At 38.9% G+C, this 12,815-nt stretch overlaps 1 protein-coding gene across 2 annotated transcripts in view; it reads left to right on the top strand.

The window, feature by feature from the left end:
• nkain4 (sodium/potassium transporting ATPase interacting 4) overlaps positions 1 to 12,815 on the top strand; it is a 58,618-nt gene that overhangs the window by 15,960 nt on the left and 29,843 nt on the right. For both annotated transcript variants that reach the window (XM_008413926.2, XM_008413927.2), the window contains exons 2-3: positions 4,956 to 5,093; positions 8,098 to 8,178. In XM_008413926.2, the coding sequence (XP_008412148.1) occupies positions 4,956 to 5,093; positions 8,098 to 8,178 (219 nt within the window). The remainder of the gene's footprint in view (positions 1 to 4,955; positions 5,094 to 8,097; positions 8,179 to 12,815) is intronic.

The raw sequence follows: 12,815 nt of genomic DNA, 5'->3' as shown, positions 1-12,815 counted from the left end.
GCAGTAAAAATATGTGACAAACCACAAGTAATAACCACAGACTTGGATATTGTGAAGAAAAGTCTATTCAAGAGTTTGGGGAAGATTCAAGAATGGGCTGTCTGGAGTCAGAAGAAAACTGAAGAATAATAGGCTAATATTTATTGTTGTCTAAGCAATGAATCCTGCACACAGTTATTTTGCAACAGTCATGTCTTTGTGTTGTCTTATGGAGCCCTAGTAAATGTAGTCTTTTATTTTTAAATCTCAGTCCCACCCTTCGCAACGTTGGTGTCTAACGGTTAACGGTGGGACTGTGATATGGTGGTTGTACAAATTTTTGGGGTTTTTGTCCTTTAATTCTACTTTCTTAGATATCCTTTTCCACCAAAATTTGCTCTTTCCACATGAAATCAAGGTTTCCAGTTTTTACCATCCAGAATGAGTTAATATTAACAACTTTATTAACTTAGGTGTGAACTTTCGACCTTGTTCAACTCCTCAGTGTGATTTTGTCTTCCAAAATTCACAAGCACTAATTGCTGAGGAAGCTTCACTAAAGAAGAATGTTCATTTTCTCGCATAAAAGAAGGATATGTATTTTTTTCAATAACTCAAGCAGTGGTGAAGAAAAGGATGAATCAGAGCCTAACTGGCTTTTTTTTAAATGTACCATAGTGTGCATTTAAAAAAAAATCTTTATTCAGTGACTAGAGGCAGCACATAAAATACCAGCTGGAGGGAAAGGCAACCATGAAACGACAGGGAATTACAGATCATTTACCCTCGTGTTTTAGTTTTTCAGGCTCGGCCAGTTTGGCTAATCTGTTGAACGTAAACAAAATCAACCGTTTGTTAAAGCTAGAGAGGGAAAAAAAAAGAGAGACCCCAAATCATTATATGTCCTTAGAGCAGCCCCTCAAGTCTGTCTCGACTCCTCACTGTCATCCCCTCTGTATCAGAGTCATACCCTTGAACACAGAGGAGTCTGAGTCATGCTGTCTGAAGTCACATAGAATTGGCAGGCACACGCTCACCCTTCCTGATGACACAGCCAGTAACATGTTACCTGAGGACATTTCACAGAAGACTCCCAGAGAAAGAGAGGCACTGATGGGATTCATAATATCTGCGGGCTAAGGTAGAGAGGTGTGGAAATGAGAGGGGTCACCAGTCACAGGCGTCCTCTCGCTCCGAGGGAGCTGGCGCAGTCACCACCTCATCTACAACTTCTCCTACCTGTTGTGGACAAAGACTGCAATGTGTTTAGGTCTGATTGAAACCCAGGCTGGATTTTTTATTTATTTATTTTTATTTTTTTAAGGATTTCAGCTGCTTATCTTGAGTACACATGCATGTCTTAATTAGCTTTCCAACTATGCAGATCAAGTGTTTTTTTTCCTCCTGTTTTCCTATTTTCCTGTCTTCCACTGGCTCTGATCCGCTCATCATTCTCACTTCCCTCTCTTCTTCTTCTCCTTCGTGGCATGTCAAAGAAGGCAGTGATGCCTGAAATGTTTTGGGGATTATGGTGAGAAAAACTGTCGACTCGAATTTTCTTTTTTGCTCTGCTTGCCACTTTATGCACACCTGAGTGTACGCACCGGCTAATATAATCTGACAGAAAGAGCAGGATTGAGCTCTGTGATCCTAATCTGGCCATCACGTGGCTAAAGAACTGAGTGAGTGATGGGTTTTGGGAGAGCTATGAATAGATTAAGAAAACAGCTACGGCGAGAGCAGAGATGACGACGAATGTAGCAAAAGGGCAGAAGAGGCTTGTTGCATCCTGCTATACTTTTGCCCTGAGTATTTATCTTGGGAGGAGTCATTTATGTGGGCAGCTTTCTTCTCCACACAGACACGCACTCAAACCCAAAACGCACAGAAAGGGATTCCGTCGCTCCGTAGGGAGTGATTTGTGCTCGCCGGAGGTCGGTGGAAGGCTTTTACGGGCCGGTTATGTAGCCGGCGCTTTATTCCTGGAAGCGCATTGGTATCTTTTGATCAAATTCCACCCCACTCTCCAGCAGCCTACTTCCCATGAATTGTGGACTAATTGTTCCGTATGGGTTTCGTGTGATTGTGCATGCCTGATTGTGTGTCTGGGCGGGCAGAAGCCCTTTTGTTTTTTTTTCTTCTTTTCTTTGATTGATTGTTGTCATCTCGGTGGATTATTGAGTTAGCTGCGTATGTGATGGGCTTACTGCAGCATGTCTTAGGGGAGACCACACAGGCTAACATTTCTTAGACTTACACACATCTTTAATTCAATAGCTGGTGGAAATATTTCAGAGGAAGGAATAGATGTGTGTGTGTTGAATTCAGGATACACTGCAAGTTAAAAACAGAAATTAGGTCCACGTCATTTAAATTTTAATGTTCGGATTTTCTCAAACTCACTCAGGATCTACATACTTGAGGCATTTTATTGGCCAGAAGCTCAATTTTAAGCATGGTATTTACATCTTCAATAGGTTGACATCTGGGCCGTTCCACCAGATTAATGTCGTCTTGCTTTATCATTCAGCCACACTTCGTGGAAAATTTTGTGGCGCTTGTTTGTTTGGGAGAGTGTCCTGGCATGGATCCTGCTTTAAGCATAGCCGATAAATTTTCAGTAGTTCTCACTACTGAAGCTTTTACGTTTTAACATTTCCAAACCCAGTTTTAACTTGTTTGGTGGAAGACAGTATTTCTTACATGCTCTTTCATAAGTCCTAATATCACGTTATGTTTTATCTTAAAACAACGAGTGGAATGACTTGTCGTGATGAAACTCCAAACCCCGATGGTGAAGTCTTTACATTTTGAAACTGTTTTTGGATGGCTGCTTCTGTCAAGAGTCGGAGCATGTTGCAAGACAAATCTAAGACAAATAAATAAGAATAAAATGGAATAAGAAATTATCGTAGTTTCTTTTTTTAAAGTATTTCTGGGAAACAATTTCCCCTAAGAGTGGGGGAAACTTACCTTCTAACATTCAAAGAAAATGATAATCCCCATAACTGGACCTCACCGTAGGCATGAGCTACTCCTGCCCATATGGTCTTACTCTGTGAGATTCAGAAAGAGGAGATGACCTTTGTCGTCGACCTTTGTTAGCTGTATTTTTTTTGGAACCATAGTTTTCTTGTTTTCCCTCCCTTGTTTTTCCTGTCATTTTATCTTATGGTGTTTTGCAGAAGCGGCTATGCTTTATCTCAGTTTTACACTCCTTCACTTTATTCCGCTAAATGCGCAGTATGGCTCAATCACTTCATCCTCTGCTGCTTCACTCCCTACCTGTATAAATATTTTTTAATTATCACTCCGGATTCAATCATCTCCCTCTCCTGCCAATATCGCTGCGTTCGAATTGCTGTCACCTGCTCTGCTACATGAGGATGAGCAGGGAGTGGTATGTTTGTGCGTGTACGTGAGGTGTGTGTGTGCGTGTTCAGTGGTGTGTGTTCCTTCTTGTATCAGCAGAGACGACATTTCTTTCCTCCCTCATCCATCTTCAAACGTTTGGCTGTAAGTGACATGTCAGGATGCGATGAAAAACCCTGTTTCTTTGAGCACACTGGTGCACAAACAACAACACACACTCTCGGAACGGAATGGAATTGGATCGGAACAGGAATTTTAATTAAACAGTTTATAACCCCTTTGTGTATTTTCGCTAAATGATATGCCGATAGATTTTTTTTTCCCCATATATTTTTGATTTCTGTTGTACAAAATAATTTGCATTTAGATGTGGATTCAAATAAAAATGAATAAAGATGGGAAATTATCTTGCTAAGGAAAAACTAGCAGTTTCTTTTCTGATGGCAGAAACAAAAACTAAGCTAAAACATGCAGCTATGAGTTCCACTGTGAACTTTTTCATTCTGCTATTGCTTGTGTGTACTGCGTAAATGTGCACATGTCTTTTTTTCATAAAGACCTAAAGTCGATGCAGGCTATTATGAACTTCATGTCCCATAAAGTTCCCAGAGTATTTTCATTGCTGGGAGCCGTTTACAGAAAGGTTAAAAATGATGATCTCTTCTTTAGCTCAGACTTACATCAATAAGTCTGTCGTTATTGGTTTTACAAAACTTCCAGTCCTCCCCTTTGGCTTCTTCCAGTATTGGGAGCTAAACAATTGGGCTGTTGTTGTTGAGTCTGTCTGACCAAGATTCTTGGCTTGTTCGGAGAAACACATAATTTCTTGAATTGACTTTTAACAATGGTATGTGGAGAAAAGTTTATATGTGCTCACTCACTCATTTTGACCAGTTAACGCTTAGATAATTTAACATGATAAACCAGATAGTTTTCAGCAATGCATCAAATTGTGTTGAACTCATTCAGTTTGAATTTTTTCCTAAACTATAAAAAAAGCAACATTAAGTAATTTCTGGTGGTACCTGACATAAACATATTGTGACAAATAAGGTGCCTCAACAACTTGTTCGATTCAGATTTATTTTTTAGATTTTGAGGGACTTTATTTTTCCCTGAAGGGGAAATAACTCCGTGATTTGTGCTTTGTGGTCGGTGGAAGGTGGAAAACAAAATTGAGGCAGTTGGACTGAAGAAGCAGACGCAGCAAAAGACATCAAAACATAGACACAGACAACCTCATTTGAACTGAAACCATTACAAACGTCAAATAATGCTTTATTCTTTCAAAGTGCGAACTGAACATTTTGCATAATGATTGCAGTAATTGCTTGTGGAATGAAGACACATTTATAACGTTGAGCTGTGGCATCTCCATCCTTAAGAAACAAATTATTTTTAAAAACACCTTCATCTGGAAATTAAAGTGTTGAGACAAAATTTTTGTAGCTTGTTTGGCATGTACGGTGTACACTTTAGGACATCCTTAGGAAACACCCTCGAATATTAGAACAAACGGCCTCGGATGTCGGACCGTAAACAAAAAAAAACATATATATGTATAAATATATTATCTAATAATCTTATGTCTTTGTTTTCTTCAGGTGTTGGCCTTGGAGAGACAGGTGTTTGACTTCCTTGGTTACCAATGGGCTCCCATTCTTGCTAACTTTTTCCATATCATCATTGTAATCTTGGGCCTCTTTGGAACCATCCAGTACCGGCCACGATACATTGTTGTGGTGAGTAAAGCAAACTGGAACCCTACAGTGCCTAAAAACAGAGGTTTACCATTTTTATCTTTCAAATCACTCCTGATTAATGAAATTTGCTATTTTGACAAATAAATAAATGGCCCCCAAAAAACCCTTCTTAATTTCAAACTAAAGACAGATTTCTTCAAAAATGAAATGGAACGAATGATTGCTAAATATTCACCCCATTCAAATCAGTGTTTAGCAGATTCACCACGTGTGTCTGGAAGGTCAATTCACTGGTTAGTCAGTATTCCTGGCTCCAATTACACCATTAAAACAGAAGAACACTCCAAGAAAATCAGAGAAAAGATTATTGAGAAGCGTAAGCCAGGGAATAAATACATAAAAATCTTTATGGCTCTAAACATCCCATGGAATTCAGTTAAATACATCATCAATAAACAGAAGGAATATGTGGAATATGTCTGGGAGACTCCATGGTCAAGTGGAAGAAAGTTCTGTATTTTTTTGGGCAATCTGAAAAAAAAAAAAAAAAAGCGCTAGTATTTTTTTAACTTGATCAATTTGTAGAAGCGACGAAAAAGGGTTAATAATCAAAAAGGGGTGCGTGTTCTTTTTTGTCTCTACTTTTATTGGCTTCTTTACATGTAGCTAGATGTTAATTCAGTTATATTGACATGATTGCATCATGCAGATTTGTCATCCAAAGATTTATCCCAAGTAGTTTTAAATTTGGGAAATTTGGAGGCCATGACAGTCACTCATGTTCAAGAAACCAGTCTGTGACTAACTATGACATGGAACAGAACACTGTCATATTGTGGTCATGAAGAGATGAACGTGCTCAGCAGCAGTACTCGCTGTGGCTTTTAAATAACGGTTAGCTGATAGGGAGCTCAAAGTGTGCCAAGAAATAGTCCCCACCTCATTACACAACCACCAGCCTGACTTGATAATACAAGGCAGAATGGATCGGGGTCTCCATGTTGTTTATGCCAAATTTTTCTGTTACCACTTAAATCTTGCAGCTGAAATCAAGGGAACAGGCAAAAAAATTTTTCCAAACTGTTTTCATGATCCTGTCCGAAAGGGAGGCTCAGTTTCCTGTTTTTCGCCAACAGGAGTGGCACCCAGTTGTTGATGTCAGCTCTCTGACACCAACAAGTCATTTTCCTCTACACTACCGCCACTTCCTGGACGTCTCTTTTTCTGACCACAATGTCAACCTTAGAAATGGTCAGGTTCAGTAGATCAGCTGTTCCTGAAGTACTAGTTCAGTCTGGCATCGACCATCATGTCAGAATCCTGTCTTCCACATTTTGAGGTTCAACTTGAATTTCAGCAAGTCATTTTCATCATTCATCACGTCGCGATTTCTTAATAAAAGGAGCTGCTGCCATTGTAATTGGCTTTTTCGATATTTGTGTTAACCAGTAATTGAACAAGTGCGCATAACGAGTGGCCTGACTGTTTCCTGATGTTTTTCTTTGTGTTTTTCAAACAGTGCTGCATTAGTACAAAGCTCTCAGTCTGTTGTTCATGGAGTTCTGTAGGTTTTATCACTTTCCTGTGAAACTGCAGACTGTGGTGAAATGTTTTGTGGATTGTGAAATGCTATTAAATGACTCTAATCCCCTGGTAGTTTGGGCTAATTAAAGCGGGTGAAACCTTGGTCGGGGGACTCAGGAGTTAATCTGATTTAAACTTTGCTTTGAGTTCCTAATCAGAAAAGGTCATTCTTTAAAAAAAAAAAAAAAAAAAGCACATGATGCAGTGTTTAGGATATACTGTGAATTATTAGGAAAGAGCTTTTACATGCTTCAGCTGTTTTTTGACACTTTTCTATTCATAATAGGCATTAAACGCATATTTTGAGCACAGATGGCGATGCTGATAACAGGAAAATATTGGAACGAGGGAGAGGAGAGTAAATAAAGAGAGGCAGGAAAGATAAAGAAGCGCACAGTGAAGCCACACCGGATAAGCTGCAGAATCAGAGGAAGCATGAGGTGAAAGGAGGAGCGGAAGGAGGGAAAGTCGAAGCTATTCTCTCATGTCAAGTGGAAAATGGGAGAACTTGAGCTAAGGGGCTTTGTGATTCAACACGCATGTTTTTATGGTGCTGCAGCTTTGTCCTTTGCTCTCACTCTGACACTTTAAGTACACATTTCATCATGAGTCAGAGGATTTCACAACCTTCCCTCTGACGACTCTGTCAGTGAATACCACCCAGTACCACTCTGTGTCTGTCAGCACTTGGCTGTCTGACTGTACAATTTTCTAAATGGTTGAGTCGTGAACTTCAGTCGGCCTCAGCAGTTTAAAAAGCCACAACTCCCACAGGGTTGACACAGAATGGCTAAACTTACTGGCAACGTCATAAAAGTCAGGTCATGTGTATTTAAATGGTAGGTTTCTCTATGTATACATTAAGTCCCAAATGTGCACAGGTGCCTCTGAAAAACTGTTTTTTTTTGTGATGTCAAAAAATAGAACCATGATAAATTATTTTGGAACATTTTCCACCTTGTATCCTCTTAAGTTCAACTGGAAAATAAACCAATATGAGAAGACGTGAAGAAAGATAGAATAATCTGCTTTTAAAAATGTCAACTCCATTAAATTAAAACTCATTTATATTTTCTATTTAGTTTGAGCATTCAGTATTATGAGGTTCACAACCAACATGACCTGCACATCTGATCAACTTGAAATAAAGTATTTTAATCTCTGCTGCTGCAGATGTCTACGCTTTTTTTTTTTATCACTACATCACTCTTTTTTTTTTTTGCATTTCACTTGTGTAAAAAGTTTTAAAATGACTTATTGTGGTCTCAATTTTTTTATAATCATGATTTTGATAGAGATGTAACTATATAACATGTTGCTTTGGATGGATTCTCTCATCCACTTTTTGTTGTTAAGAACCTAATTGATTCAGCATGTCATTTTGGTTTAGGTTCAGTTAGTTTCTGTCTGCTGTTTATGCTAAATGTGCTGTCGGCTAATCGTTGCGTCTCTTCTGCAGTACACTGTTTGGGCCGCACTTTGGGTAGCCTGGAACGTCTTCATTATCTGCTTTTATCTGGACGTTGGAGGTCTGTCAAAGGTGAGCTTTCTAACATTTTTGTAAGGCTTTTATCCCGTCATATTAGGCCATGAATAGGTCCTCTTGGTGAGAAGGTGCAGTCTGCACTGTGTCTGTTTCCTTGAGATCGTGACTGCAAGCTTGGTGAGCGGGGATGAGGAGCGGCGGGGTAAACATGATTTATCTCGCTGTTTTGAAGAGCTTTCAGTAAAGCTTTTAGGATGAATTGGCAATAAAAAATGTTAAAAAATTAAGCAATTAATTAAGAGAAGATGAGGGAAATGATGCCTAACACAAAGAAGTCTTCAACAATGTTCAGCATCACCTAAACATTTGACAAATCATTAATTGATGTTTAAATGCGTTTCTTTTTTAGCAGATCAGAATTTCAGTTCGGAAATATCAGAACTAGTGTAATTGAGCAGGGAGTGTAATTTTGTAATTGAATTACAAAATTCCTGTCAATCAAGTTTGGACAGATCCAACAAAACTGAGATTTAAGAAAAACACAATCAACTTTGGAAATCACTTTGAAAAAACAAAACTTATTTAATTTTTGCTTGTTATCAACCAGCATTAAATAATAGTTCCTACAGAGAATTTCTTAAGCTTTACAAATCATCTGTTATTCTTAAGAAACAAATTGCTCTTGATCTTGCATAAACCGCACCATCAATTTAGCTTTCAGCAGATACTTTTTTTAAACCTCTGACTTTGCTTAAAATTAAGTGATTGAGGTCATCATATTACCACAACTTTGCAGTCAGAATATGTTTTAAAGCTAAGTGCAAATATCTTTTTAAGAATCTGGTTAAGTGAGCGCACCTTCCTGAAAGTTTTATCAAGACTTAAACCACAAAGTTTCTAATAAAAATATATCCACTGATGGTTGTTGCTATAAACAGCTTCTGCATGAGGCTTGGAGACGAGGATTAAACAACAATGCTGTCGAAGGAGAAGTTCCTGTGAATTTACTTTTAAGAAAGGAAAAAAGCCAAAGTAACAGGAAAAGATACTCAAAATAACCCTGACTTTATGACACAGTAGTTGTTTGTTTGATTGCTCCAGGCCGAAAATAAAGTTTTACTTCCAAAAACAAGCTGAGATATAATTCAGATTTATTCTCACTGAATATAAACTGTAGTTATAATTAAATATGATTCTCTGCCACAGTTATTTTAGCTTCCATTATGCCTGAAGGAATGACCATGAATATAAGTGCAGTCAAAGCAAACACAATTATATGCAGTGTACAGCATAATGAAAGTGTGACACCAGTAACTCTTAGGAATCCAAACAGCAGACAATAAATTACTCTGTGGAATTTATGGAGCAGCGAGAAATAAAATATCTCTGCTTCTTTTATGTTTTCTGGTGTGTTTTGTTGCAGATTGGAGTGTGGGATACATATTCCCCCTACTAGATTTATAATGGAGGAACATTTAACTAGAAAAAGAAAATGTCCTGTCTCCAAAGCTCTGTTAACACACTGTTAATTGCACATAACAATGCAAAAGTATTTTGACATTTTTGTCATGTTACAACTGCAAACTTAAATTTATTTCATTTTTTTGTTTTGATTATAGACATACACAATGTTTTTATATATCAAAATAAATTGAAACACATCACTTGCATCCAGAGCTACAATGAAACGGTATATCAAAACTTATATGTTTGAATTGTCTAGTCAAAGTCCAGACATAAATCTAGTCAAAGTCCAGACATAAATCCATTTGAGAATCTGTGGCAAGACTTGAAAACGTATCTCCACAGACAAACTCAAAATAACTAAACTTCATAACAAGATGTGGACGTCCACATGTGCAAAGCTGGCGGCTATGTAACTCAAAAAGACGTGCAGCAGAAGTTGTGGCAAATGATGATTCTGCAAAGTCTTGATTAAAGAAGTAGGAATTTAAAAATGCACCCAACACTTTTCAGATTTTTATTGGTAAGACAAATAGTGAATATTGGCCTATTGCATTAAGTTTCACTAAAATGCATAAAATATTTAGTTTTATTGTGAGTAAATGTGTAAAAAGTTAAGGGAGCATAAACACTTTTGATGAGCAAAATACTGCATACTCTGACGTAGGCAAGTGGCTAATTTTATCCAGTTTCACTCCTTCTTTTCTTCCTTAGTCTTTCTGTTCACTACTCCTCTCCTGTCCTTTCCGCTGATGAATATCTCACCCAGCAACCTGCTGACCACTGAGAATAATAAATTCATGTTGGCAACATTCATCTGACACCTGCTCAGACAGGCAAAATGAGTTTCAGAAACACCTTCCCGGGCTACGTGGAGTTTGTCATTGCGTGATGATCCTTGGCTTCATCGAGTGTGTCTCTGTCTGTCTGTCTTTCTCCACTCATATCTATGGGCGTGTGTGTATGTGTGTGTTCCTACTAGAATAATGATGCTTGTAGGGGCCAGCTGCTTGGGGCCGAGACTGAGCATTAACCCGACAGATGGAGCCAGCTTGGGCTCAGAGCTCTGCATATGGTGGCCAGGAGGAAAGCTGGCTAATGGAGTGCACAAACACGCACACACACACACGCATGCACACGGCCCATCCGCATAGAAAAATCAAACTCGACACTTGACAGTCCTTAGGAGAGGATCCCCCCCCCCCCCAACACATTGTATCACGAAACAAGTGAGCTAATTCTTTCTGGATCACCTTGACTGATGTTGACAGTAGAGACCAGAGGCGGTGTATGTACCTGCATGTTTGTGTGCTGGCCCGGCCTGCAGAGCTAGGGGACAGGTTGTCACAGAGTCATATGCCACATTGGCTGTCACCTCCTATTGATCTCTTATACCTTCCCCCACAGCGCAAGACAAATAGAGCCTTCCTGCTCCACACACACCTTTGATTTAAACAGGCTCCATCCATTGACCTCTTGTATTCATCGTCTACAAAACTCTGCACACGTTGACCGCAGCCGTTGCTATTTTTTGTTATACTGATTCTTCAGAGGGACTGCTTGTTTTCATAATGGAACATATTCCAAAAACTCTACGTAAAAATAATCTGTATCATTCTTTTTTTCTTCTCTACAGAGAAAAAATGTGGATGCATTTAGCTAAGCACTCAGTTATCTTTCATTTTCTTCTGTATTTTAGATAGTTTGTTGTTTACAACTTTAATTATAGTGCCTACTTATAATACTGTTAAGCTAAGTTTAAGTCTGATACAATGATGCACATTAGACATGCTCTGATCAATAGTTTTGTGTCACATTTCTAGTTTTTGTAAAGCTCTAACCTGCTTATATTGAATTTAGGCACTTTCCAGTCCTCCGCAGGAACGACTGCAAATGTCATTAGATTTAGTCCGAAACAACCTCTGGCTTCACTCACGCTCTTTTTTTTAGGAACAGCATAGTTAAGTAAGTTATTTATGAAATGTAATTACATTTAAAGCTGTAGGCAGAATCAGATGAGACTATAACATCCATTTAGGTCGACAGGTGGTTTCTTATCCCTGTGATGAAACTCGACTTATTATATCTTCTCACAAAACAACTTTGTAAATATAATTCCTTGTCATTTGATGTTTAAAGTTGGAGACAGATATTTAAGTGGTGATATCTTTGGCAACTTCTTGAAATATGAATGAATTTAAAGTAATTAGTTTGCCTAAGACTACCAGACTTACCTTGAGTCTATGATATTGAAGAATTGATTTGCGCTTGTGGGCGGAGGCGAGTACTGCCACTCCTGGCAGAGAGTTGCCAAAAACCCTTCTCAGTATCGACTGCTGATGCACTGCAGTCATGAGTGTACCTTCCACAGAGATGATTTCCCAGCCTCACAGTATCAATCAATGATGTCTGTCAAGTCATTAGGCCTCGCTGGGCTACTCTGACCTTAAGTCGTCCTTGTGGATTGTGACTGTGAGACAAATGACCAAAGGGCAAAAGGAAGAAAGTAAAAGACAAAGAATGATGACAGGTCATTAACAGAAAGAGGAGAAATAGGAGGAGAATATGTGGTATTCACTTGACAAATGTTGGATTTCATTTCTTAACTTCTCGCTCAGAAAGTTGTTTCGACCTTTATCATTTAGCGTGTGCTGTTGATGCCTATTTGTAAGTGTGGGCCGATAGCAATCAGGGATGCTTCCTGACAGACCTCTGTTCTTTTAATAATGCATGTCTTGTCACTGAGGAGCAGATGCGGGTTTAGATTGCTGTATTGGGATATTGATCAGCATCAGTTTCTGACTCTCCGTGCACATGGGCTCATGTGGCTGCTTCAAAATGAATCTCACTGTTGTGTACAAGGGGAACTAACGTGTTTAAAAAGCTGACGCTAATACTTAAATCACATTTGTCTTGTAGCCACGTTATGTTTTAAACCTCAATCGTACACAACTGGTCTGTTCAGTGCATGTCAGATCCCATTAATTTTCATCCATCCATCCATCCATCCATCCATCCATCCATCCATCCATCCATCCATCCATCCATCCATCCATCCATCCATCCATCCATCCATCCATCCATNCATCCATCCATCCATCCATCCATCCATCCATCCATCCATCCATCCATCCATCCATCCATCCATCCATCCATCCATCCATCCATCCATCCATCCATTTTCTTTACACCCTTGTCCCTTAGTGGGGTCGGGAGGGGTGCTGGTG

This window comes from Poecilia reticulata, linkage group LG7 (genome assembly GCF_000633615.1).
Source record: "Poecilia reticulata strain Guanapo linkage group LG7, Guppy_female_1.0+MT, whole genome shotgun sequence".
NCBI classification, from domain to species: domain Eukaryota; kingdom Metazoa; phylum Chordata; class Actinopteri; order Cyprinodontiformes; family Poeciliidae; genus Poecilia; species Poecilia reticulata.
Note: the sequence above shows the minus strand (reverse complement) of the source record. Positions and strands in the feature narration are given on the sequence as shown.